Raw genomic sequence first — 24,558 nt, forward strand, 5'->3', positions numbered from 1 at the left:
TCCTGTTTAAATGAGGAAGGACAGCCTTTCCTCCAGTCAACCTGCTTCTCCATAGGGAAGTGCTTAGAGAAGGGGACTGAACAGGGCGGGGTCGGTGTGAAAAGTCTGGGTTTGAGGAGGTGAAGAAACTGGTGACAGCCCACCATGGCTGTGACTCGAGAGTGAACATCCACAACCTTGTCAGACTCCGCTCTGCTGCCCCTTCCCCGTCCAGTGTGGCTCTCACACAAAGGCAGATGGACTGTTTCCCTCTCTCCTTGGCTCTAGCCACTGACGCAACAGAGAAGATGGCTTACTCTTTATCATGTTAGGGGTTGGGAGAGACAGAGACAGAGACAGAGAGATAGACAGACAAACTCTCTCACCCCAGTTTGGCTTCAGATTTGCAGCAGGCTCCTGCCTCAGCCTCCTAGTATTGATTACCGATATGAGCACTCGGCTTTGCTATAGGTCGTAAACCCTTCCTGGCAGGCCATGACCGGGCACTGTCGCTAGAGAGCTCTCTGTAAGTGAAGAAAGACAGATTTGGCCAGACAACTGGTCACATTTTCTCTTCTAGCTCACTTGAATTCCTTCCTTTTAGAGCTGCTAATTTTGGAGGATAGCATCTGCTACTTGTCATGTTTGCTCTGGCCTGAAGTTAAAATGCATAGCACATGTGTATATAGTAGGAGAAATATGAATGTGTGGAGGAGTTTGACTTCAAAATAGGACTAACCTTCAACCTTGACATATGTTCAGCTGTGTTTGTTTTCCATGATTACACATCCTGGAGTGTAGTCCTATGTAGATTACCTCATTTAAATAAACACAGTAGGAGTTTATTTAAATTTCTGATTTACCATTCATGTTGCATATGCAGATAACATACACAGAGCTAGATATTTCAAAATGTCCTCCTTAAAATAGGGCTGCATCAGAGTCTGCATTTAGGCCTGACCCTGCGTGTGAGTGAGTCTGCTCACAGCCCTCATGGTGCTTGCTTCCTCGAATAATTCTGAAGTCTCTGAAACATGAGGAACAGTATTGTATAAACAGCCCTTCTCATTTGTGGTACACACACACACACACACACACACACACACACACACACACCCTCCAGTTGCCCTGGTGTTTGTGGGGATCTGGCTTTGTGTTCATTCATTTGCTCACATTTGTAAATGAAGTGCTAAGGGTCAAAGCATCCCCAGCGCTGGTAATGGGACATGGCAAACAGAGTAAAGTCAGCGTGCACATGATCAACGCTCCTATGAACTCACAGCATACACCAGTCTGCACCAGATTAGTGTTGATGGGACTCCTCAGTGTGGAATCAGTGGCTCTAGTTCCTGTGCCTTCTCTTGGGCTCTTTTCCTTCTGTTTGTTTTGTCCAATTCTGATGTGTGGAGGGAGGGAAATCATCATCATTATGTGAGGGGAAAAACTGTTCTCAATAAAAGGGAACAAAGAGTAAGATGCATGAAAACAAATCAGCGTGCTACTTGGTTCAACCCACAGAAGTACCCGAGACAAAAAGTGCCTAAAATCTTAGTGTGTAGAGAACAGTCATCCAAAAGTACTGTCACACAGATGTGGCCGTCACAGCACCTAAAGAATGTCTTCCGGGCCAGGGGAAACTCGGATAATCCTTCTATAAGACAGTATCAAGTTTTCCCCTTTGTGTCATTCAGATACTCAGACTCACCTCAGAAGTGTCTTGTTGTTTTAAAAAGAAGCACAAGGCCAGCCTGTGTCCCAACCCTACCACACATCCCCACAAAAGAACCTTAGGCAGTTCCCCCAGCAAATTGTTTCAACTCACAGAGCTGGACAGTAGATGGCGCTGTGCTCCTCTGGTTCTAGGCGTGTAGTTGGAGTCCCCGAGGAAATGCTCCTAGCTAGATTTCCAAGCTGTTTACTGAAGTTTTTCATCTAACTTCTCCCTCCATCACAATGGATGGAGTATTGTGAGGTAGTTGGTATTGTTTTCCCATTTTATAAGTGAGGAAATTGAGGTTTATAGATGGTAATCCCTATGGACTTAATTAGCACTCAAAAGAGCCAGTTTTGGGCAGATAGCCAGGCTAGGTGTGGTTATAGATTGTAAATAGACCACCTTTCTAGTATAAGCCTTACCCAATGTGTTTTCCATTTTCCAATGTCAGTTTCTGTAAAGTATGTTATGAACTAGCAAAATGTTAAACACTGTTAGTATTTTTGTTTTCTCCCCACCACCTAATTTAACAGAAATCTTTTTAATAATTTTTCATATAAATTCTATGTAAAACATCCTTATGCATTTTAAAAAACAGCTCTTTTTTTCACCAGTTTAAACTGTTTGGGTTACATAATTATTATTTTGTAAATTTGTATGGTGTGAGGGAATGCTCACACTGGCCAAAAGGGGGCATCTGAGCCCCTGGAGTTATAGGTGGTTGTAAGCTGGCTGGTGTGCTGAGAACAAACCCAGGTCCTCAAAGAGCAGAAAGTGCTGTTGATAACCGAGCCTTCTCCTCAGCATCTGCTTCCTATGTATACACTGCAGTTAGCAAGTCAAACCACTGGGAACAACTGCAAGCATGCAGGTGGCTTCTTTCAAACCGTGACTGTCGCTGGAACCTCCACGTGTCCTCTCCATCTCACGAGGCAGTCTGACGCAGTTCTTAGCTAGGTTGGCGTAGCTGATCATCTGTAGTTCCTGGCTACTCTGGGGTTCCTCATTCCAAACTTCTCTGGGTTTTCATGCATTCCCTCCCTCCTCAAGTGAGATGAGCTGCTGTGGAGGCCATGCTGGTCATCTGAGCTGCTGTGGAGGGCCATGCTGGTCATCTGAGCTGCTGTGGAGGCCATGCTGGTCATCTGAGCTGCTGTGGAGGGCCATGCTGGTCACCTGAGCTGCTGTGGAGGGCATGCTGGTATCTGAGCTGCTGTGGAGGCCATGCTGGTCATCTGAGCCTCTGTGGAGGGCCATGCTGGTCATCTGAGCTGCTGTGGAGGGCCATGCTGGTATCCGAGCTGCTGTGGAGGGCCATGCTGGTCATCTGAGCTGCTGTGGAGGGGCATGCTGGTCATCTGAGCTGCTGTGGAGGGACATGCTGGTCACCTGAGCTGCTGTGGAGGGGCATGCTGGTCATCTGAGCTTGCTGTGGAGGGGCCATGCTGGTCTTGAGCTGCTGTGGAGGGCCATGCTGGTCATGTGAGCTGCTGTGGAGGGCCATGCTGGTCATCTGAGCTGCTGTGGAGGCCATGCTGGTCATCTGAGCTGCTGTGGAGGGCCATGCTGGTCATCTGAGCTGCTGTGGAGGCCATGCTGGTCATCTGAGCTGCTGTGGAGGGCCATGCTGGTCATCTGAGCTGCTGTGGAGGGGCATGCTGGTATCTGAGCTGCTGTGGAGGGCCCATGCTGGTCATCTGAGCTGCTGTGGAGGGCATGCTGGTCATCTGAGCTGCTGTGGAGGGACCATGCTGGTCACCTGAGCTGCTGTGGAGGGGCATGCTGGTCATCTGAGCTGCTGTGGAGGGCCATGCTGGTCACCTGAGCTGCTGTGGAGGGCCATGCTGGTCATCTGAGCTGCTGTGGAGGCCATGCTGGTCATGAGCTGCTGTGGAGGGCCATGCTGGTCATCTGAGCTGCTGTGGAGGGGCATGCTGGTATCTGAGCTGCTGTGGAGGCCATGCTGGTCATCTGAGCTGCTGTGGAGGGCCATGCTGGTCATCTGAGCTGCTGTGGAGGGCCATGCTGGTATCCGAGCTGCTGTGGAGGGCCATGCTGGTCATCTGAGCTGCTGTGGAGGGGCATGCTAGTCATCTGAGCTGCTGTGGAGGGACATGCTGGTCACCTGAGCTGCTGTGGAGGGGCATGCTGGTCATCTGAGCTGCTGTGGAGGGCCATGCTGGTCACCTGAGCTGCTGTGGAGGGCCATGCTGGTCATCTGAGCTGCTGTGGAGGCCATGCTGGTCATCTGAGCTGCTGTGGAGGGCCATGCTGGTCATCTGAGCTGCTGTGGAGGGGCATGCTGGTATCTGAGCTGCTGTGGAGGCCATGCTGGTCATCTGAGCTGCTGTGGAGGGCCATGCTGGTCATCTGAGCTGCTGTGGAGGGGCATGCTGGTCATCTGAGCTGCTGTGGAGGGCCATGCTGGTCACCTGAGCTGCTGTGGAGGGCCATGCTGGTCACCTGAGCTGCTGTGGAGGGCCATGCTGGTCATCTGAGCTGCTGTGGAGGCCATGCTGGTCATCTGAGCTGCTGTGGAGGGCCATGCTGGTCATCTGAGCTGCTGTGGAGGGGCATGCTGGTCATCTGAGCTGCTGTGGAGGCCATGCTGGTCATCTGAGCTGCTGTGGAGGGGCATGCTGGTCATCTGAGCTGCTGTGGAGGCCATGCTGGTCATCTGAGCTGCTGTGGAGGCCATGCTGGTCATCTGAGCTGCTGTGGAGGGCCATGCTGGTCATCTGAGCTGCTGTGGAGGCCATGCTGGTCATCTGAGCTGCTGTGGAGGCCATGCTGGTCATCTGAGCTGCTGTGGAGGCCATGCTGGTCATCTGAGCTGCTGTGGAGGGCCATGCTGGTCATCTGAGCTGCTGTGGCGGGGCATGCTGGTATCTGAGCTGCTGTGGAGGGGCATGCTGGTCATCTTTGGGTGGCAGAGGTGTGGTTCTGCCTCACTTTTCAGTCCTTTGTGTTACTGGTGGGCTTTCCCACTGCCAAGGATCACACCCAGGGCTCAGCACATGTAAGTGCTCTGGCGCTGAGCTGATTCTCAGTTCCAGTCAACTATTTTCCTGTCAGCTATTAATTTCATATTCTAAAATAGCATTTACGAATCTTCATTTGGAGTTGGGGCCCAGCTTCTTAGTAGAATAAATTCCTGGCATACATAGGTTCAATCCCAGTTGCTAGTCCCAAAAAACAATCTCCATTCATTCACAAAATATTCTGCACCTTATGTTTGATGATCTGTATATTATATATGTAATATATATTTCCTGAAGATAGAAACGTGAATTTAGTTTGCAAAACATTTGTGAACATCTTTTCTTAATTTGTTGTTATGTGTGAGTTGGGGGGGCAGGGGTTGTGCCCAGAAGTGTCAGATCCCTTGGAGCTAGATTACAGGTGGCTGTGTGCCACCTGATGTGGTTGATGGCATTTGAACTCAATCCCTCTGAAGAGCAATCCATGCACTTAACTACTGAGCTGTGTTTGCAGCCCTGGGAACATCTTAAAATCTGAGATTTGTTTGCACAAATACATAAGATCCATAAAGTTCACTAATTAAAAAAGCAGTCTTTACATTTTCAACAACAGTCATCCAATTCCCCTTCCCCAAGCTGTTAGCTGTTTCTTTCTGGCACCTTTCCCTGAACAGTATGTTCCTGTCTTTGGCATACATTTGTTAATCTGAATCCTTATCTATTGACTTCCTCCTGTGGAGGAAGGGCCCGGCCTGTGACACCCATCTTAGCCTTCTGCCGGCCCTTCCTGTGTGTCAATGTTTAACACAGCTATTCCAGCTTGAACTTAAATCGTACTTGAGAGTCCTGTGTAAATATAGCTAAGCCTTGAATGTATGTGGTGACATTCCCTTCCAGCGTATTTTTTTGTTCCTAGAATTAATTGCTTCATTTTTGCCTTGGCTTGGGTTTTTATGGCACTATAATGAATTCTTTCCAGATTCTTTAAGAACTTGCACAACCCTATTAAATGTTGTTTTCCTCTGGGTTGTTTTAATTTCCCCAGAGCCAAGTCTCCTTGATTATCCTCTCCATGAGTCAGTGGACAGCTCTTAGCATCTGCAGCTGAATGCAGAGACAGAGAGAGAGAACCTTGTCAGTTCTTGAACTGTTGGTCAGAAATGGAAAGGACAGCTGCTATTAAAACAATACAATTGCTCCAAAACTCTGGGCAGGGTGGTGTGAACGTGTGTAGCACCTGGGAGCCTAAGGCAGGAGGGCCAGCCTGAGAGACACAGTAAGAGAGTCTCTGTCTCTCTCTGTCTCTCTCTGTCTCTCTGTCTCTCTCTCTCTCTCTCTCTCACACACACACACACACACACACACACACACACACACACACACACTAGCATCAGTTGGGCCAGGAGTGGAATTAGAAGAACTGTTGAGGAAAAGACATGCATTTAGATTAATACTTCACACGGCATTTTCCGTTACATCACCATGAGTACATATAAGAAGAGCATAGTTATTGCAACTGTCCAAGGGAGATTATTTTCTCCTTCAAGTAAGAAGAGTTCGTGATAAGTTTAAAGACTATGGACACTGAAAAGTGAAGCATGCGGGGGGTTGTACTTGAGGACCTAATTCCAAACCCCAGTACTTCTTTTCAAAAAAGCCGGGCATGGTTGCACAAGACTATAGCCCCAGCATAGGGGGCTGTGGTGGGCAGGGGAGACAGATAGGTGGATCCTGAGAGCTTGATGGCTAGCCAGCCTGAAGCAAACAGTGAGCTTCTGGTTCAGTGCGACCCTGCCTCTAGGCAGTAGGTCTGAGAGCAGTTGAGAGGCACCCAGCCTCTGTCTTCTGCGTGGATATGTACAAGCATTACCACCCACAGACTGAACTCCCAAAGAAGGAAGGAAAGAGGCAGAGAAGGAAGGCAATACATAAAGAAAATGTGTATATTACTAGATAAGTATTTTCGGTCCTTAAATGAAGTTAATACCCATCAGGAACTATTAAATTTTTTGTGTGGGGAGCTAGGAATCAAACCTATAAGTCTATTCATGACATACCAAAACCACTCAGTAACACTCCTGGCCCAACTGGTGCGTGCGTGCGTGCGTGCGTGCGTGCGTGCGTGCGTGCGTGCGTGTGTGTGTGTGTGTGTGTGTGTGTATGAGACAGAGAGAGACAGAGAAACAGAGAGAGAGACAGAGAATCTCTCACTGTGTCTCTCAGGCTGGCCTCAAACTTGTGGCCCTCCTGCCTTAGGCTCCCAGGTGCTACACACGTTCACACCACCCTGCCCAGAGTTTTGGAGCAATTGTATTGTTTTAATAGCAGCTGTCCTTTCCATTTCTGACCAACAGTTCAAGAACTGACAAGTTATAGTGTAAATATGAAATATTAATGAGGCATTACAAGTCAAATCAAAAAGCATTACCTTACACTGAGTTGAGCATTTATTTAATAATTGACAGTGAGAATGGGAAACTATACATCACTCTTGATATACATATAATCTTTCTTCAATATCATCTAGTGGTAACCAATAAAAGCTTTAAATGTTGAAGTTGCTTTTTGATATGATCATCCCATTTTTACTGTATTTCTACAAAAATAACTTCTAGAAATGTTTTTACAAAAATTATTTACTAAATGTAATAGGAAGAGAACAGAGGAAAAACTAGTCTGTCATATGAAATCATTCTTTACAAATTATTTTAAGTTTCTGTTTTTTAAAGCAGGACAAAAACATATATGCAATGATGGTAGTTGTACTTAAGGATTAAAGTCATAACCCAGATAGTGGCTGGTGTTATGGAGGATGAGTTCCCAGGAGAAGGGGAAATGGGCAAGAAGTGTGTGTTTGATGGAGTACCTACACTGTGGCTCAGGACCAGTGGTAAGGGGTCTGCGTGTCTGTGCTGGTGTCGATGTGGTTTACTTCAGGTAAGACTTGGTCCTTGCAAGAACCTAAGAGAACACACAAGGACACTTCCTGGGAATCTATCACTTCAAAAGAAGGGTTTTAATCTCAAAAACATTTTTAAATAGTTGACATGCCAAGGTTAGAGGAATATTTGGGAGCTTGGGAACATTGCGATTTTGTTTTGCCTTTTTGTCTCATTAGGTTTTAAGTGCTGTGTGTTTTCTTTGAAAGTTACACAGCAGAATAATGCAAAATGTGCAGTGGGTCTTCCAATGACTTGATATTTGATTTGATTTTGCAGTACATGCCAAGAGTTGTGACTTCAGCACAGCAGAAGGCTGGGAAGACAATTACAGCTCGGATCACGGGACGGTGTGATTTTGCTTCCAAAACTAGAATCAACAGCAGTTTGGCTATCATGGGAGTTTCCCCTCCCATGAGCTCGGTTGTCGTGGAGAAGCATCATCCAGTCACAGTGGTAAGTCTGTCAGGAAGTCTTTTTCATGAGTTTGTCCCAATCAACCCTGACATTCATGATTGGTCATTGTTACCATTTACTCTTTGTCTATGTAAATCATACTTACAAATTCCTCCTGTTAAGGAATGTGTCTATTCCAAATGGCATAAAAATGGTCAAATAGAAAGGTAATCCAGTAGGCCGACTGCTAAAACAGTAAACTGAAAGGTTCCATGCAAGAAGGAAAAAAAAGAAAAACAGTCTTCGTGCAGCAGGTATTGATTATAAGAAAATGTCCTGCCTTAGAGTGCTGACCCTTGCCCTTGTATTTCCCAGTCTCTTTCAGTAGCATGTCTAGCATATCTCTACATTAAAAGACAGTGAGTTACAAGAAATATCCGTGCTATAAGGGAAGGTGTGTAGACTTGAAGCAGGAGGCAAGTGAAACCATCCCAGTTGTTACCTCCATTTTCTCTTCTGTGAAATGGGGTTGGTGAGAGTACTGAGCTTCTGGAACACTGTCAGGATTCAGGATTAAATGAGAAAATACATAAAGTGGCATATACAGAGGAACTTTGTAAACTACAGAACCTTTAGGAACCATGACTTACTAAAAAGTTACTAGAAAAGGAACGTGAGATTTTTCTGTTTCTTTCTTTTTTTTTTTTCTTTTCTTATTCTAATCTTTGAATGTTTGTTTGCATGTATGTCTGTGCACCACATGTATGCCTGGCCCAGAAGAGGGTATCGGATCCCCTAGAACTGGGGTTGCAGATGATTGTGAGCTGCCGTGTGGGTGCTGGGAATCAAACCTGAGTCTTCTGGAAGAGCAGCCAGTGCTCCTAACCTCTGGGCTGTCTCTGCAGCCCTGGTATTTCAGAGAGTAGAGAAACTGAGGAACTAGAATCTTTTTAAGTTTTTATTGAATTAAGGCCATATCACATCATTTCTCAAATCCTTCCTACCCGCCCCCATATCTGACTCCCCTGTTCCCTCCCAGGTAACTTCTGACGGAGTAGAATTTCATCTCCTTTCCTCCCAGTATCCCATCATCCTCTCCTGTTTTCCTTAACTTCCCCAACTGAGTTCAGGTCAGGTCCGCAGTGCTCGCCTGGTAGCAGGTGCCTGTGAGCCAGAGGTCCAGGAACCGTTCCTGGTCCTGTGCGTCCTTGTCCTGTGTCCTTGGACGCTGCTTGAATTGTTTCCCAGGAATCTCGATCTAAAACTAGCAGAAACCTTATTGCCAGTAAAGTGTGGAACTGTTGGTGGCGCCTTTGCCCGTCTGCTGGGCATTCACTGCTTCTGGGGCTGATTTCCTGTTCTGCCATATTTTATAGATCATAATACCCATGGGAACTCTACTTTCTTTCCACAGTCCCTCTTACACATCCTCAAGGAGAAACAACTTTGATAAGTCATGTTGTATTTGATGTTTGTCAACTACAATTTCATACCAGCTGCAAGAATCTCCCATTTGTAATGGTTACCCAGGTGTTTATGGTTGGAGAAACATCTGTATGAGATACCTTAAGAAGGGAGGTTACTTTTCCATTTCTCCATAGAGGAATTCTCACTTTTAAGACAGAATTGTACATGAGGATCCTGTTTTATTATGTAGTCTTTGAAATACATGATAAATATATTGACTAAATGCATTTTTAATAAGTTTTATGTCTGAATGTTTGCCTACATATTTGTCTGTGTACCACATGAATGCCTGGTCCTCTACCTGCTGAGCCATCACTCCTGCCCCTAATGCCTAAAATTATTCTTGAAATATTTTAGAGATAATTTTTCTAAATTGAAGATCCTTTAGTAGAAATTTGTGTGTACATGACTAAGAACTTAACTTGATACAAATCCCTCTGCCAGCTACTAAGACATTGTAGCAGATACAATAAAGTCTTAACTGTATTCCACATGTATGTATGGGTAGCATGTACGTATATACACAATGTATATTTTTACATATCACATATGTAGACTGAGTCTGTGCTGCCCTGACTTTAAGTCTTTAACACGGATGTCTCGGGGGTTCTCCTGAGCTTTGAATTGGTGTGCAGATCATCTCCTTCTCAGTGTCTGTATTTGTTCCCCACATTCAGTTCTTCCCTTTGTTTAGGAAATTGTGGTCCAACTGGGTATGGTGGCATGTTCCTTATTCCCAACATTCCAGAGGCTGGGCATGTAGATCACAAGTTTGAGTCCAGCCTGGGCTACATAGCAAGACCCTCTTGAAGGAAAGAGACACTACAGGAGCCCCTTGTCTCTGTGTGACTCTAAAATGTTGGGTCTGCTCCCAAGTGAGACCTGAGGTCTATTTTACCGTGACTTGAAGCAAGGCCTGGGCCAAATAGAATAAGGGGTGAATGTTTTAGAGCTGACCCTCATCCAGACCCCGTGAAGTCCTTTTCTGTACTTGGCCTCTGTGTGAACCTTTTCCTCTTAGACCTCTTAGAGCAATGATTCCCAAGGCTCTGTCTGGTATTAAATGTGGTTGTTGAAACAGTGGGTTCCTTGTAGAGAAGAGCTTCACAGGTTGGTTGAATGGCAACTCCACCCAGTGCATTGCTGGTATCTGCAGGATGCCAAATGCCTGTTGGTTTGGGTTATAGGTGATGAAATGATGCTTCACATCTAAACTCTCGGATTATTAAAGCAGCCTCTTCTCTTTACAGCAAACCATTCCTCAGGCAGCTGCTGCCAAGTACCCACGGACCATCCATTCTGAAGGCGGCATCCCAGCTTCTAGGTCTCTCGGAGCCAGGCCAACACACACCCAGTCTCTCTCCAGTGTTCAGTCCATAAAAGTGGTTGACTGAGTGACTGTGTTCACACTCAGGCTTTTCAGTCCTCTGATAAGGACTTGACTGGGAGCAAGAAGATTTTGTTTTTGACTTTTCTGTACTGTTAGAACATCATGGACACATCATGTTCATCTTTTCAGAATTCTAAGAGACTTTCCCATCCTTTGTAACTGTATGTAGAGATTATTTTAATGTTGTTATTTTTATTTAAACAATTAAGTAGAACTTTTTAATTAAAAAAAAAAAAAAAACTTGGTTCAAAACATGTCCAGCCTACCACTGATTGAATTGTTGAAGGGTATAAATCTTTTTCTGTACATTATTTCAAAAGGAAATCATTTCTATTGTTACTGAGCCATAATTTACACAAAACTTTGAAAGAGACCTTTACTGCCATTACTAAAACATATAGAAGCTATTTTAGTTTTTAGATAAAGACCAAGAGTAACAGTGGTATTTCTAAACACAGCCTCCTCTGCCTTCGCTGTAGTGGTCTTCCTCTCTAGGACTGCAGTTAAACACTAAGGGAAACAGGCAACATCTGTGAATAAGGCTTTTGATTAGCACCCAGACAGAGAGAAGCTCCCTGCTGGGATGACTCTGCTTTCTTTGTTCTTTCTCACCTTATTGGGGCCTGCAGCATTGAGCCTGCCTGTTCTTTCTACACATCCACGCATGTGCTGCAGAGAGGCACCCTGCAATACAACAGAGCTTTTAGCCTGGGTGTAAGCTTTCCAATGGTGTGAATAAGCCATCTGGGTCAGGCGTGATGGATGGCACATGCCTCTAATCCCACCAGTGGGGAGACAGAGGTAAGTGAAGCTCTGTGAGTTCAAGGCCAGCCTGGTCTACATAGTGAGTTACAGGACAGCCTGGGCTGTGTAGATAAACCCTGTCTCAAAGAAAAAATTAATTAATTAACTAATTAATTTTTTTTGAGAGTTAAAAAAAAAAAAGGAAGGAAGGAAACCATCTGGACAGAACTGACGTTGAAGAAAAAGCTTCTCAGCGGTTTATTCATGACTGTTCTCTTGGGCCAAACATGTAATTAAATGGATTTTAGGATCCTCATCTGTGATATAAGTAGAATGGACTTCCCTTCCCTGCTTGACACTGTACTTAACAGAATATATGAGCACATACTAAGGAGTCCATCTAGGCCTCCACTTGCAGACATGGGTGAGTTTGATCAGCAGAAGCCTCAACCAGTTTGAGCACGATCCGCTTCTGTGCTCTCTCATTTTATTATAAAAAGTCACTGTTCCTGCTTCAGACTAAATGTGATGGAGGCAAACATGATTTCATTTTATAATAAGTGCTTAAGCTTTTTTGAGGTGTGGGCATATCAGGCAGTGGTCTAGCTACAACTGTAGCAAAAGCAACTCCTTGTAAGCTTGGTGAACAGCAAGCCAAAGCACCTCCTCTCACACCTTCCCTGTGGGCATGCTCCCCAGAACTTCCTGTCTGCTCAGTAAAGCCAGGAGGAGCAGTAGGCTGCCCTAAGAGACTACTCATGTGACCCAGAATAAAAGCCCCACTGTGTGCAGCTCTAGAGATGACTCAACCACTGAGCACTTGCTACTCCTGCAGAGACTCTCATCCATTTCCCAGCACCCACTTGGCAGCTTCAAACCATCCCTAACTCCAGTTCTAAAAAACTCAACACCCTCCTCTGGCCTGCGCAGGCACGAGGAATACATGTGTACATACATACATGCAGTCAAAACACACATATTTAAATCATTAAAACAATGACAAATGGATCAATTCCTCCTCCTCCTCCCTCCCCTGTATGAACTGCCATGAGATGTCCTCATCCCTTCTTGGAACAGAATGTCCTTAGGATCAGATAGCCAAGCTTGATACCAAGTGGAGCCAATTTGGGAACATCCTCACCTGGCTCCTCCTCAGCATCATGTCCATTTTCTACAGAAACCTTGGTCGTAGGCTGGACCTTTGAGGAGCCTAGACAGCTAGGTTTTCAATGTGCACCCAAGTCCTATGGACACACTGATGAAGTTGATGTAGCTAGGACTTATTATAGGCACCCTTTAACTCTAAAAGTGCTGCAGGTTGTCCAAGTCACCAAATAATTCATACTGGCCTAAGTTAAAGAACACACACAGTTTGATGGAAACACTCTATAGTAAGTATGCATTTGTGTATTTATTTTACATACAGAGGTTAAGTTGTGGGAGGTATGCTAGCAAGGTCAGACTGAGATGGGACTTTTTAAATTCCTGAATCTTGTGAATATATTGCCTGTTTTAAACCTTCCTAGTATTACGTGGGCCATTTACAATCAATGTAAGAAAAATATTTGAATCTGTAAATTAATTATAGAATAATTGCTCATGGTTGATTGTCTTACCAGCTTTTCCAGACTGAGTCAGAATTAGACTCTAGGTAAGTAAACAATGATGAGAACTGATACCTTTTGTAACTTTCTCAGGTTACAGAAGGTAATGTTTGTTGTGAACAAAATTGAATGTACCAGAAAATACAAAGAATTAAAATCACCCATATTTAGATTACGAAGGGTTTAAAAATCACTGGTGTATGTCTGTTTTTTTCTGAATAATAGATTGCACTTGTATGGAATAAAGCCAGCAGTGACTGAATTTCCAAATGCAGTTTCTTTACAAAAATAAGAGTTTATGACTTGCATCCCACTGACTTGAGGTCAGGGATTCATGGTGTTTTCCCTTCATCTTTACCCCAGTCTCTGGAGGAAACATTCTATCTACCAGAAAAGAAGCCAAAGATCTGAGAATGTCTATAACATTAACCCGCACACCACTTAACAACCAAGAATCCAGTTTCAAAACCCAATCTCCACACCCTTGCTTTCCCATGTGCCACGCCACGCTGCTCCCGCCATCAGTCTGGGTTTTAAGCAGGCCCAGAACCCTTCTAGCGATGCTGTTCCATATGTCCATCGACAGACAGAAATGGGGAAGTCAGCAGTTTGTCTCAAGAAAAAGGCAAAGGCCAGTGTGAGGCTGGAGCCGGAGGAAGCAGGTGTGTTCACCCCATCCCTGGAGGAGCAGTGTCTGCCGGGAGACGGCTGTGACCCTTGGGAACCAAAGTCAGCAAACCACACGAGGTGTGGGAAACCGTCCAGTCACTTCTTCAGCTCAGGAGACTGCACATTTCTTGGGGTTTGCATCAGTTTCACCTTTGAACTGATGAATCTTTTCTGGAAAAAAAAAAAACAAAAAAAAAAACAGGATAACACTTACCTTAGGGGCTTAGGGATTTAGCTCAATGGTAGAGTGCAAGGCCCTGGGTTCAGTCCTCAGCTCTAGGAAAAAAAAAAAAAAAAAAACTACCTTAGTTAGGGTTTCTATTGCTACGATGAAACACCATAACAAGAAGCAACTTGAGGAGGAAAAGGTTTACTTGGTTTACATATCCTGAATCACAGTCTATTAGATGCCAAGGCAAGGCAAGAACTCCAAAAACAACAGGAACCTGGAGGCAGGAGCTGATGCAGAAGCCATTGGGGGTGGGGGGTGCTGCTGCTCACGGGCTTGCTTCCCATGGCTTGCTCAGCCTGCTTTCTTATAGAACCCGGGACCACCAGCCTTGGGGTGCCCCCACCCACCATGGGCTGCGCCCTCCTTTATCACTAATTAAGAAAATGCTCCACAGGTTTGCCTATGACCAGATCTTATGGAGGCATGTTCTCAGTCGAGGCCCCCTCCCCTCAGATGAGTCCAGCTTGTGTCAAGGTGACACAAAAAATGACCAGCACACACATTCAAGACGAACAGCTGATGTCCTTAAATGTAGATGACTGTGTTCCCCACACCATTCATTTCCTCCACAGCAGCTTTAGAAATGGCTGTCGTTTTCTTCCCTAGTTTAGAATGGGCACACTGGGGCAACGAGCTTCTAGAACCTGCTAAGACCACAGAGCTGGAGCCAAGGCGAGGCTCACAACAGCCCTAACCACTTCCTCACACTGCCTCCTTAGTCTTCCCTCGGAGTTTGCATGTATACACTTTCACTGGAACGACCATGTCGAAGGTTGCAGGACCTTGTGTGAGGAGGCTAACGTCCCGCAATGTAGATCTCTTCAGCACTCATCATTCCTATTCCTGCTTGAAACAGTGCTGCTCCAGCTGCCAGAATGGCACAGGCATGTGCTCAGCTCCAGGAGGAACAATGGCAGATGCCTTTCCACTTGGTCCTACAGTGGCTGTCATTACAGGCGAGTTACAAAGCTACAAACTTACCGATGTTTTCAAAGAGTGTTCCCTGAGCACAGTGGACCATTTGTGTGTGGGGGGGGGGTGGGGGGGGTAATTTTCTGTAATGGGCTCAGCTGGCAAAGCAACAGCCTGTGTACGACTGTTCTTTCTACCCAGAGAGAACATTTTCACAACCACCAAGTCGATGGAGTTTGCCAATAGGAGCGAGTAGCTTTGGGAAGAAGAAAATCCTTGCTCAGTTGTGGAGAAGAGTTCTGAGCTGTAGAAGGTGACTGAGCATTCATGCCCCCTTCCTACCTGTCCACAGCCACACGGAAACACCCCCACTCTTCGTCCAAATGCTGAAACTGGTGAGTACTGACTGGTTGACTTCACCAAGGCAGATGCCGCAGAGTACACGCCAGCCCCTTCCACAGCTCCATGTTCTGTTTGGCCACAACCAACCCCCAGCAGACTGCTGCTGAATTCAGGGAGTAACCCCTGCCCCGCCACTGAAGGGAGAAGGGATTTCTGTGGGTTTGTGGCAAACTAACTCACCGGCTAATTCTGGGAATCCTGCATGCACCAGCTCCTTGTAGAGCTGTTTGGCAGGGTCAGGCTGTGTCATCAGAGCCCCGTGCAGCCAGATGAGCCTGTAGCCATGCTCATGGAAGCTCTTGTTACCTGTGTAAGGAGAAGAGGCCCAGGGTGAAGCACTGTGCACTGATACCTCTTCCTGACACTTCTCTGACTATTGCTGTCCATTCATTCCTACTGGGCCGTGCTATGATGACCACCCTCCGGAGACGGGACAGCCCGGCCTGCTCCTTCTGTTCTGGGACACACCTAAGCGCACACAGGGTAAGGATGAAGAGTTATAAGGTACTGAATGGCTTTGATGTCTGCTGGGGGGGGGGGGGGGTGACAGGCAATCCCCACAAGATAGGAGGTCTTCTAGCTGGTCCATGTTTTCGCTGGACATTTTGTGCAAATGCATAGTGTGTGTGTGTGTGTGTGTGTGTGTGTGTGTGTGTGTGTGTGTGTGTGTGTGTGTGTCTATAGGTTGGAATGACAGTACACAGTATGACCAGTTCCCTGCTGCTCTGTAAATCACTGGGCCATACAGCCACTCCAATTCAGCAGGTCTGTAACTCAGGTCAGGATTATTCATCCTGTAAATTCCTGAGACCTACCCACTGAGGTGTTAGGAAAGGTGTTGGGATCAGAAGACAACCTTTTGTCACTTTGGGCAGTTCACCGTGGCAAACACACAATAGTCTCCCTGGGACAGATGCCACAGAGGAGCCTGGGATCTTGGCAGGAACAATGTGCTCCTCAAAAAACTAATTTTTTTCAATACAAACATGTATTATTATTGTATTGTTGAAGAATTGAAGAACAACATGTAGTATTGTTTCTTTAATACCAACAACATGTACCAACATTCTTCATTCAAAATTCCCCACACTTCCCGGTGCCAGTTGCCTGGAGAATTAAAATATGACTGGTTGTGAATGTTAATGCCATGCTAGTGAGATCATACGTGTGTGTGGCTTACAAATGATGTCCTCCCAGAACCCTTCCCCAGCCTGGTAGAGGGAATCTTCCTGAGCAGAAAGCTTCAACAGTGAGCTTTTCTAAGGCAGCCCTTCATTTCTAAGGCCTCCCATCTAGGATAACCTGCAGATTTGGGTGGAAAGCCAGACTGACGTTCCATGTATCCTTGCTTCTTCGTTTCCCACACAATTGTGAAGCCTTCGTTTCTTTTTTAGGCCAAAGTTGTCAACCTTTGCAAGCACAGCTGACTGCGGGTTTTTCAGAGTTTAACTTTCTACTAAATTCCTAACCACCTTTGCACGATTAGCCAAGCTGACTTCCATGATTGCAGTGATTCCTGGACTCTGCCTATTGTGTGCTCTGGGCACTTACTTGAAGTATTGAAGGGCTGCTGTTCCTAACTCTGAATGACTTCCTATCCCTGTCCTCTGGTCCCCACTCACCTGACCACTGTTCCTCGATGGCTATAATCTGGTCCTCCATAAAGTTCTACAAGCGGGCCAGCCTCTGCCAGTCCAGATGCCTTCAGATGTCAGTAGGCCAGGTTCCAGAGGAGCGTGCAGATGTGCCTGGTCTCCAGACTGTGGTCCTGCTTGAATGTCAGTGTCGAGCTTGCTGCCGAGTCCTGGATGCTCTCCTGGTGCTCCTAAATGAAAACTCACTGTAGCCAGGTATTTACAGCGTGCTCACTTGCTACCTGACGTCATGAGTAGTCGGTAAAGCAGTAGCTGAGACTTGTTCATCTGTCCTAGACCATCTTTTTTCATCCAAGTTGGACAGAAAGGTCTGAATAAAAAGCATGAGGACTGTATCTGAAACAGCTAGTGTGAGTGATTCTGCAGTGTTGTGTCTTTGTTGCTGACTGGTATTTGCCCACTTCCAAAAAGAACAGAGGGGACATGTTGGCAAGTGAAACATCACACCTAACAGCTTTGGTGGCCTTACTCTCAACACTAAGCCCCCTTTATTCTTTGGTGTATTGGATTTTCTCATTGACGCCTCAGTGGAGTTCAGATTGGATACATCCTTAATAAAACCTCAGAGCTTTTCATTCTGCTCTCTCCTGAGTATGAGGGGACACTGGAGGCTTAACTCAGGGTAGGGCAGGGCAGGACAGGGCCAGGTAGGGCAGGGTAGGGTAGGGTAGGGCAAGGTAGGTTAGGGTAAGGTAGGGCAGGGCAGGGTAGGATAGGGTAGGGTAGGGCAGGGCAGGGCAGGGTAGGGCAGGGCAGGGTAGGGTAGGGTAGGGCAGGGCAGGGTAGGGTAGGGTAGGGCAGGGCAGGGTAGGGTAGGGTAGGGCAGGGTAGGGCAGGGCAGGGTAGGGTAGGGCAGGGCAGGGCAGGGCAGGGTAGGGTAGGGTAGGGCAGGGTAGGGCAGGGCAGGGTAGGGTAGGGCAGGGCAGGGCAGGGTAAGGTAGGGCAGGGTAGGGTAAGGCAGGGTAGGGTAGAGTAAGGTAGGGAGTAGGAGACAAGGTAGTGGACAGGACAAAGTGGCTGTGGTTTCATCTGAAACCACTACCGCCATGCTAATCCCAACAGCACTGTGCCTAGACTGCTCTCTTGGGTTTGTTTTTGTTTTTGTTTTTGTTTTCTGTTTTTTGCCTTTCTAAGCTGCTTTCTGCCTCCTTGGTGGGATCTGCCACAGTCTTTCCTAATCAACCTCTCGAAAACATTAGAGGAAAGAGTCTCAGAGGAAAAAACAGTGTCATGGCTTCCTAGAACTACATCACCCCCGGGCCATTGGGACTGCAGAAGAGTGAGTACAGCTCTGTTAAGGGAACGGAAGACGTGACTTGGGCCGTCCTGGCTGCTCTCCCTTTTATGTGTAATGACTTCTGTTTTAGTCTTCCATTTAAATAAAAGTGAATCTTAATGAAAGATACTCTAAAACCAAGATGGGAGTTCACGCCAGGGAAGGAAATGGGCTAAGGGTATGGGACCCTGCCTTCCAAGAGTTTTGAGAACTTAGTAGGCCTATACTCAGCCTTCACGGCCTCCAAACAGCTCTGCACGCCCCTGGGGATCTCAGCCAAGGAGCAGGGCAAGGCCTTCTGCTGGTGTTGGGCCTTGGGTGCAGACACTGGGATAGCAACGGGAGGCATGTGCAAGCATCCACAACGGTTCACAAGACTACACTGCAGTCTTCTCTGGTACACTCTCTCTTCACTGTCACAGTGCCTCAGGTTTCCAGGAATCCTAAGAGTTGAGATGGGAGCACCAACAAAGTGCACTTTTTCTCCTCCTTCCTCCTCATCAAACGACCTGCCCAGTGAGATCAAAACATCAGACAGCATGGGGAGAGAAGAGCACAGACTGATTCTGCATCTGTCTTCGCTCTGTGCATTTTTATTTCTTAGAGAATCTTGCAGTCTTTGCATTCTAGCATCTGCGGCAGGGTGGCCATTCACGCTGCTATAGGAAGAGCATGGAACTTTAGAACGCCCAGGTCTTTTCTAACAGGGAAAGCATTGGGACTGATCTAGTTGCTGAAGTACCAGAAGCGGTGGAGAGTAAAACGCATAAAACAGGACAGGGCTGGCAAGATGGTTCAGCTACTAAAACTGATCGCCGCACAAACGTGACGACTTGAGTTAGATCCCTGGAACCTACTTTACAAAGCTGGGTGCTCTAGTGCTCATCTGTAACCCAGGACTTCTACGGTGAGGTGAGAGGAAAAGAGAATCACTTAAGCTGTCAGGAGTAGCCTACAGTACCCAAGTTCAACAGAAACAACAGAAACCATGCCTCAAAGTGAACAGCCAGCACCAACTCTCAAAAGTCGTTCTCTCTCTCTCTCTCTCTCTCTCTCTCTCTCTCTCTCTCTCTCTCTCTCTCTCTCCCACACACACACACAAACACACACACACATGCATATACCATTATAATAATAAATATATAAAATAAATTTGTAAATAGCATAGGGCAGATTTAAGAAGCATCCTTTGCCTTTGAACCACTGAATTTAATGATGGATGATGATTGAATATGTATGTCTATATATATCAACACAATATATAGATAATTTAAATGGGATTTACATATGTTTAAATATGTATGTATGTATATAGACATAATATATAGATTTTTTTTTTTCAGAGCTGAGGACGGAACCCAGGACCTTAACTTGCTAGGCAAGTGCTCTACCACTGAGCTAAATCCCCAACCCCTATATAGATAATTTAAATGGAATGTACATATGGTAAATATGTATGTGTATATGTAGACACAATATATAGGTAATTTAGATGTGATGTACATAAATATAACATATGTAAGCAGATATAAAAGAAAAGTTCAAATTATCTCTTTGAACATTTTATTGGTAATTATTTTGTACTAAATCACAATATAAACTTTTTTGATTAATGAGAAAATTATTTAAAATAATAACTGCATTTGGTAAACTTTAAAAAGAGAAAGAGAAAATAATGCTATTTATTTTAAAGCAAGTTTTCCCAGCACCACAAACCTCAGGACTCCAGCTACCAGGGTTCTCAATGTACTATTTCTGAGGTCTTCCTTCAGCTGTATTTGTGCATTATACAAGGTTCTCAACGTTTAACCTCTCTTACCTCTCAAGGTTTTGTTTGTTTGTTTTGTTTTTTTTAGAAAAGAAGGGTTCATTTGGTGCAAAGGGTATCTGTTCTCATCTAGCCAAAAGAATATAGACTGCTAACAGGCATTAAAAATAGACAGATTGAACAGCTTGATTTTCCAAAGCGAGTGTAGAAAAACCACTTAAGGAATAAGAGAATGGCAATCTGAGTCTTTAGTAACATAAAGATGATTAAGAAAATGAACAGAAGGATAAAGAAGCAAGAAGACAAAAAAGGAACAATAAAAATAAGTCAGAGAAGGAGGAAGATTAAACAGACTTCTACTTGTATATGAGAAACTATTCTTTTACAGGCGAAACAGACTTTCTTGTTCAACATGCAAGAGCAGTTACAAGGAAGCTGAGTAGCCACTGACAGACTGCACACACAGTCTTGGGCCGCATAGCTATGTGATCATCACGGATCACATACACGACGGTGGCTAACCTGGCCTAGGTGTGTGGCCTGTGTAAGAGTGCTCAGCAGTGTTGACACAATGTTCCTTGTCATTGATTCACATGTGACTGTATAGCCAGACTACCAAGCTGGCTTCTGAGGGGGAAGTAGACAGTAAACAGTCCTGCTTTATGGATTTAAAAATGACTATCCCGGATTGGCCAATAACATCAATCCACATTTGTAACCTCTCTGCACCAGACACCCGAGCTGTGTGGACATGTATGCTGGCATGACACATTGGCCCAGGAGAAGCCATGCACCCAGGAGAGAAACTGGGAAACAGCATAGATCTAGAAGTTGGGGATGGTATCCTGCGTCTAAGCATCTTGCCTGAGGGCACAGACCTGAATCTTGAAAGGAAGGACAGTCTACTAAGATGTGTGACTGGCAGACCATCAGAGGAAAGAAAGATAAAGATAAAAACTAGCTTAGAGATAAGATTTGTGTCTTCAAAGATATATGTTTGTGATTGTCCCAGAGTACTTGAGTGCCAGGAAGTCAGCACAGGGCTACAGCAAAACATCAGAGTCAGGAGAGCTCAAAGTACTTCCCGGGTGTACCACTCATTGGAGCTTATTATTGGACAGGTCATGGCCAGAGACCATGAGACAGAGATCACGGCGGAGTTGGTCCACAAGGGCTGGCATGCTAGGCCAGCAACTCTGCCATGGGTGAGGCTGCCTGGCCCACATTCTCAAGTCCACAGAGGAAGGGGGTTGGGAGGGAAAAGACACTGTCCATCCCATGAATAGAGACAGCATTGGGAAAGTCATCATTGTACTGAGCAAGGTTCACTACAGCAGGGGGGTAAACAGAAGAATTATACAGACTGCCCATTCCCCATTCCAAAATAGTGGTTGCCAAAAGAGCCCCTGATTTGGCTGGAACTGGCTTTTCTTACCTCTCTCCAGGCATAATACCTCTCTGCTTTAATGAGCATATCCAAGATGAGGCTGTAGTGGCTCCTGGCAGCCACGGCCAGGGTAGTCTTTCCTTGCTAAATTAAAAAGAGGGGGTGGAGGTGATATTGCCTGTTAGATGGGAGCTCCAGCTTCTCAACAGAGACCTGCATCCAGATCCCCATTCTGCCAGACCTTAGTCACTGTGGGTCTCTGCAATTACAGCCAGGTGTCCTGGTGAGCAGTGAACTTGATGGTTCATGTAAAGTCCTTAGGATGAGTACCACCCCTAACATTTCCTGGCCTCCCTCGTGGTCAGGGATGAGACCTACATTCCACCCAATGGTATGTAAATGCAAAGGCACATTCTTACCCTGGAAAAGATTTTCAAAGAGAGGAAAGATGACATTCTCCTTTCATCCCTCCACTTCCCAAGGGGAAGGCTGACAGGACATCGGGAATCTAAGCAGCCACTTCAGATCAGAAAGTAGAAGCCTCGTTTTTTGTTTTTTTGTTTTTGTTTTTGTTTTTTGTTTGTTTGTTTGTTTGGTTGGTTGGTTGGGTTTTTTTTTGGTTTTTTTTAGGAAGATGATGTAGTGAGACAGTAAAGGGCTGGATCCGAGAACAATGTCAATAATGACAATACGGTTCACAGCTCACGGGCTCCTAGCTAGGAGTTTTGTGTTTTATAACATACTGCCTCTAACCAAGGTTGAAGTATTCCAATTTTAATCAAATTGGATGAGTAAGAAAGGACCGATCTGGGCATAACTTGGGACAAATGCTACCTGAAGCCCATGTCTCATATTACACAAATTAAAAAAGGTGACCCCTGCTCATGGTGGCTATCTCACCAGCCAGAGAGCATCTCTTGGCAAGCTGTGCCCCCTCGGTTTTATGAAGCACACAATTTCTATTTCTGCATCTGTACATGTTTTCCTGACAAAGGAGGATAGTTTATATTTACTTTTCTCTTAAGTGCATGTGTGCGCGCCCATGTTCATGTTCATGCAGAAGCCTGAAGACAACCTTAATGTTATCTTTAGAAACATGTAGCACCTCCTTTGAGACAGGGTCTCTTATTGGCCTGGGGTTTACCCATTAGACTAGGCTGGTTGGTCAACAAGCCCCGGGGATGTTCCTGTCTCTATCTCACCACACTGGGCTTATAAATGGTGTGGCACCATGCCAGGCATTGGCATTTTTATATGGATACTAGTGATGAGACTCAAATCCTCAAGCATTCAAGACAAGCATTCTATTTACCAAACTGTTGTCCCCGGCCCCTTATTTGCATTTCAAATGACCTATGATGTATTCCCTTAGGGACTCTAAAGATAATTTAATGGTCAGAAATAACTCCAGAAAAAAAATTGCAATGTTAGAAACCTTTATTTCTAACCCTAAAGATGCAGAAACCTCTCTCAACAGCTTTTACATGTCTGGATAGTGGCAACAAGTACAGTTCCCACCAACCCAAATGATATGCTTTTTAGTGCAGGCGCTAAGACCCAGCTGAACTGGGAAGTCGGGACTGAAAGTACCCAGCCTGTGAGCAGAAGAGTTGGTAATGAAATTAGGAAGAATTGCATTTTGCAGGCATTTAGCAAGTCTCTAATTGCATACTGTCTGCATTCTGCCTTGTAGAGCCATTTGAATCACCATAATTAGCCTATTTTGGGAAGGCAGTATTCTAAAAGTCAGAATTTTCAAGCTGGAGAAACTTTGTTAAGGAACAGCACACTGGAGTGGAGGTACCATCTGCCCTTGACAGCGAGGCAGACAGAGGCCAAGAGCTTTGTGATCCCCAAGTTAGAGTAACATCAAGCCTCATTCCTTTTTCAGTCTCTCTGTCTCTGTCTGTCTGTCTGTCTGTTTCTCTCTCTCTCTCTCTCTCTCTCTGTCTGTCTGTCTTTCCTCTGCCCTCTCTTCTCTCTCTCCTCTTTCTCTTCTCTCCTCTCTCCTTTCCTTCTCTCTGTCTCTCTCTTTCTCCTCCTCCTCCTCCTCCTCCTCCTCCTCCTCCTCCTCCTTCTTCTTCTTCTTCTTCTTCTTCTTCTTCTTCTTCTTCTTCTTCTTCTTCTTCTTTTCTCTCTCTCTCTCTCCAGCATCTCACTATGCAAGCCTGGCTAGCCTGGAACTCTGGCATTGGAGTTTACCATGTAGACCAGGCTGACCAAAAACTCCCAGACACCCATCTGCCTCTTACTCCAGAGTGCTGAGATCAAAGGCCTGTGTCACCATGCCCAGCTACCCATCCAGATCTTAACACAATCAGAGAAATACTTACTTTTGGGAGCAGGTAGAAAGGGTAGTGCTTATTAATTAAATGTATACCAGTGCCTGGAATGGGCCAGACCCTCAGAACAAAGGAGCAAAGGAGAAGGAAAGTGGGGGAGATTGCATCCAAGCTTTGGGCTACAAACAAGCAAAGTCAAGTGATGGTGCTGACCTTGACAACTGGTCCAGCCGGTCCACTAGCACCAGGGGCCCCACAAGAATCGCTAAAGAGCCTCTACCCAGCAAACTGCCTTGGAGGAATTAAGTGTGAATGGAGACACAGAGCAAGTCACTCTGAAAAGAATGAATGGGAATATACCAAGGCTGAATGTTAATGAAGTCAACCAGCCACATCTGGGGACTAAGAGGCATTTCACCCAAGTCTAGGCCTTAGGGTAGGTGGTCAAGTTTCCTACACTTTTCTACGTTTACCACATTGTCCACAGCTTGTGTGACTTTTATGATTAAAAAACAAAATCCTGCCAGGCGGTGATGGCGCACACCTTTAATCCCAGCACTCGGGAGGCAGAGGCAGGTGGATCTCTGTGAGTTCGAGGCCAGCCTGGTCTACAGAGTGAGATCCAGGAAAGGTGCAAAGCGACACAGAGAAACCCTGTCTCGAAAAACCAAAAAAAAAAAAAAAAAAAAAAAATCCTGACAGAGAAAAGTAAAATAACACCATGACCTCAGATCACACATATGCAGAACCCATGACTCTGA

The 24,558-nt window shown here is 45.6% G+C and overlaps 2 protein-coding genes across 4 annotated transcripts in view; one reads left to right on the forward strand and one right to left on the reverse strand.

Moving 5' to 3' along the window:
* Nucleotides 1–11,678, forward strand: part of Poc5 (POC5 centriolar protein) — a 33,955-nt gene extending 22,277 nt beyond the window's left edge. For all 3 annotated transcript variants that reach the window (XM_036207231.1, XM_036207234.1, XM_036207233.1), the window contains exons 12-13: nucleotides 7,893–8,069; nucleotides 10,727–11,678. In XM_036207231.1, coding sequence (XP_036063124.1) covers nucleotides 7,893–8,069; nucleotides 10,727–10,870 — 321 coding nt within the window. In that variant the 3' untranslated portion in view covers nucleotides 10,871–11,678. The remainder of the gene's footprint in view (nucleotides 1–7,892; nucleotides 8,070–10,726) is intronic.
* Nucleotides 11,679–13,992: 2,314 nt separating this feature from the next.
* The window catches only part of Ankdd1b (ankyrin repeat and death domain containing 1B), a 61,993-nt gene continuing 51,427 nt past the window's right edge, over nucleotides 13,993–24,558 (reverse strand). The window contains 5 exon segments of the mRNA XM_036207366.1: nucleotides 13,993–14,054; nucleotides 15,610–15,735; nucleotides 17,052–17,124; nucleotides 17,126–17,254; nucleotides 21,564–21,659. Of these exon segments, the coding sequence (XP_036063259.1) occupies nucleotides 13,993–14,054; nucleotides 15,610–15,735; nucleotides 17,052–17,124; nucleotides 17,126–17,254; nucleotides 21,564–21,659 (486 nt within the window).

Source organism: Onychomys torridus, chromosome 15 (assembly GCF_903995425.1).
Source record: "Onychomys torridus chromosome 15, mOncTor1.1, whole genome shotgun sequence".
In the NCBI taxonomy this organism is placed as follows: Eukaryota; Metazoa; Chordata; class Mammalia; order Rodentia; family Cricetidae; genus Onychomys; species Onychomys torridus.